Source organism: Aptenodytes patagonicus, chromosome 1 (assembly GCF_965638725.1).
Source record: "Aptenodytes patagonicus chromosome 1, bAptPat1.pri.cur, whole genome shotgun sequence".
NCBI lineage: Eukaryota > Metazoa > Chordata > Aves > Sphenisciformes > Spheniscidae > Aptenodytes > Aptenodytes patagonicus.
Genome location: NC_134949.1, coordinates 203,363,576 through 203,371,358, shown reverse-complemented (window position 1 = coordinate 203,371,358; position 7,783 = coordinate 203,363,576). Strand labels below are relative to the sequence as shown.

Sequence of the window (7,783 nt, the reverse complement as noted above, 5' to 3'; positions counted from 1 at the left end):
CAGGCTCCACTCCATCTTAAAACTCATTAGTTTTTCACTTGTTCCTTTGTTTTAAAATAAGTTTCCTGCTCTTCTCACATCCACGTCCGTATTGCATACCTGGGGGAGTGCTTTTCCCTCTCCTCGCCATTGATTTCCCTTGCCCAGGCCGGGTGGGCACACAGCGATGTAGCCCAGCATGCCATCCTACCCTGCCACTGCTTGACCTCCTCCTCAAGCACCTCCCCAGCCGAAGCTGTTTGCTCTCACACGCTTTGCTTGGGGTTGTGCCTTGCAAAAGCACAGCTGCCTTGGCGGGTGAAGGAGGTGAGCGCGGATGGGGCGCCAAGCATTTGCTTAAACTGGGCAGGTTCCCAGTTTAAATAAATCTAAATTCCCAGGATCTAGAGAGGGAGGCTGACCCGGCAGTGCTGCCAGCGGAGGGGCCGGCCGGCTGCCTGCCCCACTCCCCTCAAGCTGAGATATGCAGATCCATCACGCAGGGGAGGAGCGCATGAATCACAGCTCTCAGCTCCTCCGCGAGGGGGAAGGAGCCCGGTCCCCCAGCACCATGGTAGAAATGTCTAATTAGACACAACAGAGGGACAGATATGCATACTCAGGAACCTTTCTACATAAGCATAAATTAAGGAAAGCCAAATATTTATTTTAAATGGCTGTGCCATATGCTGATGAAATGCTAATCTGCACAGAAAAAAACACACTGTAAATAAACTCCCCAGAAGCACCTCACATTCACTAAGCTTCATCTTTCTGAGCAAACTAACAAGAAGAAAATAAAATCAACAGCAACCATTATAGACTCCCTTCCATAAGAAATTCAGGCAAGCTTAGGATGACATGGGCCAGTGCTTTTCTAACTACCATCTGCAGCCCCACGGAGCACCACAGGCTATTTGTTAAGGGCCTGCAGAAGGTATTTAAGAAAAACAAACTTGCTGTGTTTAATTCACAATACAGGCATCTTTGGCCTCAGTAGAAAAAATGCTAGGGGGCTGCAAATCAAAAGCAACTGAAAAACACTACTGTATGCTTTAGGATCAGGAACTGAGAGTCAGAGAGACAGTTTTCTCTCCTCCACTGACCCCAGGACCTTGGGTGAGTGACTCCACCTCCACCTCTCTCCTCATCCTTCTACCACCTCAACTCCCCATAAGCATTTGCAGCATCTCTTGTGCACCTGAACGGTACCCAGCACTACAGAGCCCCAGGACCCTACAGAAACACATCACTATTAACATCCCCTTATTCTTCTAGCCCTCCAAAAACAGTCTGGCCCCAGCATATCCCAACGTTTGAAGACATTTCAAGATGGGAAGCAAGCTATTAGGAAGACAAATTTGATTACATAAAAGGCAGGTTTTGTAGTGACCGTAACAAAGCGGCCCTGGAGATTGGCATGTTTTTAAGCTGCAAGGCTGGGCGGCAAAACCTGTCGGCAGTGCCTGCAGCTGCCTTCCTTTGTTCACCGATCCACTTCCACCCTCTTACATACGTTCTCCTCACTGGCAAAGATGCGAAGAGCACCGTTTTTATCAACATGCATATTGCAGTGTTGCCAGCAGCTCCTTAAGGTTATTCCCTTTTTCTTCTCCGTCATATTTATAAATCCTGTGCAGGGTTGCTATGGTTTCTGTTACCACCAGTCCAATTGGTATTCAGTACAGTTCCTCTCACCTTCACCATTCGGGTGACCTTTACTTCACAAGGAAGATCTCATGCCATCAGCCTGTTCAATTAGATGTCACACAACACGCTGTGCAAGAACACCAACCACTAAGCAAAAGAGGGCTCTGTGGAACCAATTCATCTGCAAAGGCTGCCTGAGAGACAGATAAACAATGGTAATTATTTCAAAACAAATTGGAACCAGAAAGCACAACCCAGCAGTGTAACTGCTAGACAAAAAGGAAAGCCACAAAAAGAAGACATTTCAGCTCCCAACGTCTTGGGTACCCTGGCATCTTCCTCTAGGCAAGTATTTTTCTACCTTTCTGGCTCTCCAAAGTCAAGTTAAAAAAACTCTTACTTTCAAGACAGTTTCTTTTACATCAGTTAAACAACTTATGCAAGGGACTGCTCACGAATGGCAGCAACACAGTTGTAATCTGGTACTAAGAATTTCTCTCTTTGCCAAACTAATATTCTAAATATTATATTTAAGCAACTTTGCACAAAGCTACAAGACTTACTGTACAGCCAGACAGCCAAACAGGATGCATGATACCTTCCTCCAAAAGTAAGCATGCTGGGAATGGGCTCAGTAGCTTCATGTACCAACCAGATCACGGGATCCCCAAAACCCTAACCCAGACACTGAACAAAAAACCCATGGCTGCCGCTTAACTCGGAGAAAAACGTTCCTACTACAACAAAGAAGTCACAAATACACAAAAGCCAGAAAATCGAGCTTGGACATGATACGACCCTAACTCTGCCCGTGCAGTGGGAATGGGAACATCCCCACACTTTGCCTCTTCATAACAAAGCCAGAACTTTCCTTGTGGCACTTCCTTAGCTGTTGAGGTTAAGTGTTCTTGCACTGGGCAACCAGGCTAGCCAAGACATCTCATCCCATACACTTTTAATGCTAGTTATGCTAGACATTAGCTGATCAAAAGACAGCTCTGTATTGCACAAAAGGAGCTCCTCTATTATAAGTACTGAACAACCGTATATGCGGTAAGTGGGTCAGAAGAACAGGTCACAACCAGCGTACAAAAACAGGCTGGCTTAGAAAGCAGAGAGGGTCAAATGCCCCCATGCTGTGGGAGGTGGGAACATCACTTGCTGCTGCAGCTCTGTTAGCTAAGGTTCGTGTGGAAGTCAGGCTCTGAAACACAGGTGATTGAGGCATCCGCAGCCACAGCCAAGCTTTTGCACAGCGCTCTCATGAAACACTTAACGTGAGCAGGGAAAAAGACCGTGTGCCACATTCTCTGAACTGAAGCATCTCTCTGCCTTTGCTATCACCAACATGGGTGGTTTTATGCAGTCTGCGTTATTCCATTAGAGGGCTACCGAGACTATGCCTGCCCAGCTTGGCTGCAGCCTGCATCAAGAGTGTTCTTCAGTGGGCGGCTCACAGAGTGGACCCCAACTGCAGCCACGGTGCTGACACCCACTTTACACCAGTGTGTTGCTCTGCACTCCCAGGCTCCCTGCTCGCTCCCCGGTAGTACTTTCACCTGCATGTTCATCATGTTCTTATCTGTCACTACAGATCAGAACAAATTCTCAGTCCACGAACTGATTCAGGGTAGTTTATTCCAAAAACAGACAAAAAAAATTTAATTATTTCCTCTGCTGCTTCCACCTCCTTGTGCCTGGACTGTACAGCTATGTCTTTGCCCGCTTGATGGAGGACTTCTTTACAGCACACAATCTTTCATCTTTACCATGATCAGAACAAGTCAGTGCACCTTTGCTACTTCACAGTCTCTTTTAAACTGGGGTGAGCTGAACTTTCTATGCAAAGATTTGACCTCTCCTGAAATCCCTTGATCAGCAATTTCCCTTGCTCGCTCTTTCATGCTTGAGGCATTATGAAACACTGGAAACTACACATACTTTCATAAGGAAGTTAGTGAGAAAATTCAAATAATCAACTCAGTCCCAAGAGACTTGGGGTCTTTTTCCAAGTTTGAAAGCTCTTTCCTAACATAAGTTTTGCTCTTGAAAGTCTTCTGGTTAGCAGGCAGCTGATGATATAGCTTCTCTGGAGCCTGATTATACTTCCAGCCCAGGGGCAGGCAATAAAAAAGCCTGCCCAGCTCTGTGAGGTCTGAATCAGGTGCTAACACTGAACATCTGCTGGGGCCTCTGCTTTCCTCTCCCCCACCCTCCTTCCATGTGCTGGGCATTGGAGCATTCCCCACTTTATAGCTTGTGGCAATGAAAGGCCAATTTAAGAGGGAAAGCATTGCTGACAGCATTATCCAAAAAAACCAGACTCGGCTTTAACTGCTCTTCATCCAGGACTTTGGTGAATCCAACACCACCGTGAAATGCTGAAAAAAATCTGCATTGTGTGGCAGCCTTTGGAAACAGTTACCAGCAAAGCACTCACAGCCCAACCCGAGTGAGACAAACAGACTCTACACGTACATTCATTACTTCATACAACCAGATTGCTTATTGTACAAAAATTAACAGTGCCATCCAAGAGGGCCTTCACAGATGTTTAGAAAGAGACACGTAAACACAGCTTTAAAACATGTTTTTTATGTAATTTAGGTACAAACTATTGAAACACCACACATTGTGTGCGTATATATACACATACACACGTGTGTGCGTGTAGCTCCATACAGACAGAACAAATTGTCACAGCAGGCTGCGATATGCTCATACATTGCTCTCTGAGGAATCCACATCCCTATACAAGGGTTTTCGCCCAGTGGGACACGAGCTGGACTTACGCTGAACTGTAAGCTCATCCTTAGGGCCTCGAGTTGCTGCTGCCGTTGGCCCGGCCTTCCTTCCCTGGTTGCTCCTTGCTGCACCCCGCTCCTGGCTCCCCTCTTGAGTCAATAACCCAATCTCCAAGCCCACCTAGGTAAGTGCACCAGAGTGACTTGGTAAAGATGTAAGGGTCAGCATACAGGGTCAGATCCCTATCCTGAAAAGTCTCAGCAGGGAAGGGATGGTCTCTGTCTTGCAAAGTGCCTGATCTAGCGGGGCCCAAGTCACGGGTGTAATGCTTGGGTACAACCATCGTACATATAAACATCTACAGCCTGGAAACTTTCACTTTTCTGTTCTGCAGCAGCAAAGGATTAATGGACCTGTACAGGAAAAACATATTTGGGGTAGAAATCACGACCTTTGGAGAAAAAGACCACAGCACCTGAATAATTCCTACTAGAGAGAATGCCCAATACAGTGAATTTTGATTAACATCGAAGAGGGAAGTTTAACGCCTTAAGGTAGAAGGTTCATCAAAGAGCTAAAGAACAACATTTTTGCTAAATGCTGTGCTTTCATCAGCAGGAATGGCACTGCTGCTTGCAATACGAAACTGAGAAAACTGGTACTTAGACTTTTCTAAGCAGCAACTGCTGAATCCCAGCACTGCTCTTGGGCAGCTGAACAGGGTAAGTTACTGGCATTCATGTCTATTCCCTTCTAGATCTTGCCCAAGCTCCTCGGGCAGCAATGGCCTCTCTAGTGAGAGACCCTGAAGTGCTAATCTGGCATTGGCCACAAAAGATTTGCATGGCTTTACTAATTTCTACTACAGTAAAACAAATAAACAAAAAAAAAGAGTAAAGGCAGCAGCCTACAGCTTTCATAAGGAAGAAATGACAGACTGTAGCAATGTTTTCAAAGCTTTCTCTCTATGAAGTCCAGTTATTCCCTGGGAGGAACAGACTAGCCTTGGTAGGAATTTATCCAAAAGTTATAAAGAGTCAACACGGCTTCCACTTGCTCATCTTCCAATGCAGACAGAACTGTTCCTTTTAGTCTGACAGCTGCAGGTATGGTGAATCCCAAGAGCTCTACTGTGCACTTAGTGCAAACCAGCCAGGAAAGAAGCAACTGGAGCTTTTATTCTCCCTGTAGGTGAAGAGGGTAAAAGCTGATGTTTTTCCTGCACTAACCTCCCTGTCCAGGAGTATAACAAGGCCTAAAGCTAGCCAGTGGAGATACTCTGTCCTTCAAAAGATATCAACAGCAGCTGTATCTCAACCAGTCTGGGAGCCCTAGAAGGTATTCTTCTGGAGTGCCACATGGAAACACACTTCTAAAGCCCTGACTGAATTTCGTGTCAAATGCAAGACTGACAGAACCTCCATGGTGTTCCTCCATGCAAATTGGGACAGCCCTTTAAAATGACAGGATCAATCCAAGACGTGGTCTTCACATACAAAGAAAGAAAAAGGAATACAGACGGACAAAACAGCAATGGTAAAACAGCTTTAAAAGTCACCCACATAATCAGATAGAAGCTGCAGAGCTGTCATGCACGTATCCTGACAGCCCTTGCTATTGAACAGTAGACATGCTTGAGCAGCATTTGCCTTAGTGGTTCACATGTCATGGCCCAAGAGACCAGTGTGCTGAATTACTGACATTATTGGGAACTTCCAAGAACTAGCAAAAAGGAGCAAATAAGGATATATTCCCATTCAAGAGGAGATGTTATCTGTTTCTTACTCCAGTTTGCCACATCTGGCTGTGCCACTAGGAGTCTCAGCAGAGAGCTGAAGGGCAGAATACCTACCGAACCGCACAGCAACTTGCATCCGCCTAGCTCACAAAATCACCAAAAATTTGAGAGCTTGCATATTCCTCTGTAAATTTAACCTCTCCTTCTCATTCCTAGCGCAGGAAACCTTCATATGTCAGGCTCGCAGCCCGAGTCTGTGAAAAGCTCATATAGTCAGCATGACAGTTATACTCTAGAGAGAGGATTTCTCATGCTAGAGTTTATAACCCAACCCTTCTCATCCCTGCACTTGTACGTGGGAAGGGAAGAAACAGAGAAGAACATAAATGAGATAGTACAAATTATTTTCCCCTAAATCAGTAACATTTATACATTTTTAAGAAATCTTCATTAAAAAGAAAATTAAGCATGAACAGTTCTACAACATAAACAGGTGCAAATTCCATTGCCTAGGAAAGAGTTCATCTCTAATCAGAAGTAGTGGAAGTCCACAGCCACGTGTTTTAAGGACAGCCTTCCATTTTAAAGACAGCCTTGATATTAGTGTCTTTACTGTATTAAACTCTTGGTACTTAAATAATAATAGTAATAATAATAATAATATCTAGACAGCACAGACAAAGTATAGGATGATACATAAGCATAAAAGTGCAAGATGTAACTTCAGTCAAAGTGTCTACTGGTCAAATTGGTACAAACTGTGTTCAGTGATCAAGCATAAACCGGACTGAGAGCAATCAAGGCCCTTTTCTTTTCCTCCCATCTCCATCAGAAGTCATCACAGGTAACATCAATCCAGTCCGAAGTGACATCGATTCCAAATGGGTGTACATTGGAGGAGAGCCAAGTCCATGCCTTGATGGAAAACTGATCCTCATTTCCTCTGTGTAATGCCAATTAATCCACAGGCTTTGCTCTGAATATCCGAGCAGAGAGAGAGAGAACAGTAACTTCGATGCCACATTCAAGGGAGGCAGAGTCAGCAGCTCAACAGAAATGTAGCACTTAAGTGCAGGGGGTACAGCGAGCTCTCGTTAGCTCCTCTAGAGTCACATCCCCCAGCTGATTTATTGACTTGACCCATGAAAGATGACTATGAGGAGGTTAAGTAACACTGCTCTTTCATTGGAAAAATAAAAAGATTATCCTCACAAGTATAATTTTTCCCTTCCTGTTTGTCTTATTTTACTATTTCAGAGATAAAATATCTTTTACAGTATCAGCTCATTATTGTGTTCATTCCCTTTAAAGGCAAATGGAGTTTAAAAGATCTTGTCACCAGAAGGGGGTGGGATGGGGGCAGAGGCAGACCTTTTAGTAAACCTTTTAAAAGATTTCTAACTCATTTTGCAAGTGAAAACAACAAAAGCCATAAAACTCTAGCAAAGGAGAGCTGTCACTGAGATTAAGCAGATCCAAACTCCACCATCCATTTTTCATACTTCTCCAGGTCTGCAGCAGAAACAGATTTGGAGATTTTCTTCAGAGCCAGCTCAAAGTCTCCCTTGGTAACCGGCATCTGAAGCTCCTCTTTAGAAAGTGCACGAATCTCTTCCGGAGTTAAGCCGTTAATACGTCGTCTCATTGCCATTAAAGAGGCATCCCTGGAAA

The 7,783-nt window shown here is 44.7% G+C and overlaps 1 protein-coding gene across 5 annotated transcripts in view; it reads right to left on the bottom strand.

Moving 5' to 3' along the window:
- Positions 1 to 4,208: 4,208 nt before the first annotated feature.
- KATNAL1 (katanin catalytic subunit A1 like 1) overlaps positions 4,209 to 7,783 on the bottom strand; it is a 46,177-nt gene continuing 42,602 nt past the window's right edge. For all 5 annotated transcript variants that reach the window (XM_076364304.1, XM_076364306.1, XM_076364303.1 and 2 more), the window contains one exon: positions 4,209 to 7,776. In XM_076364304.1, coding sequence (XP_076220419.1) covers positions 7,578 to 7,776 — 199 coding nt within the window. In that variant the 3' untranslated portion in view covers positions 4,209 to 7,577. The remainder of the gene's footprint in view (positions 7,777 to 7,783) is intronic.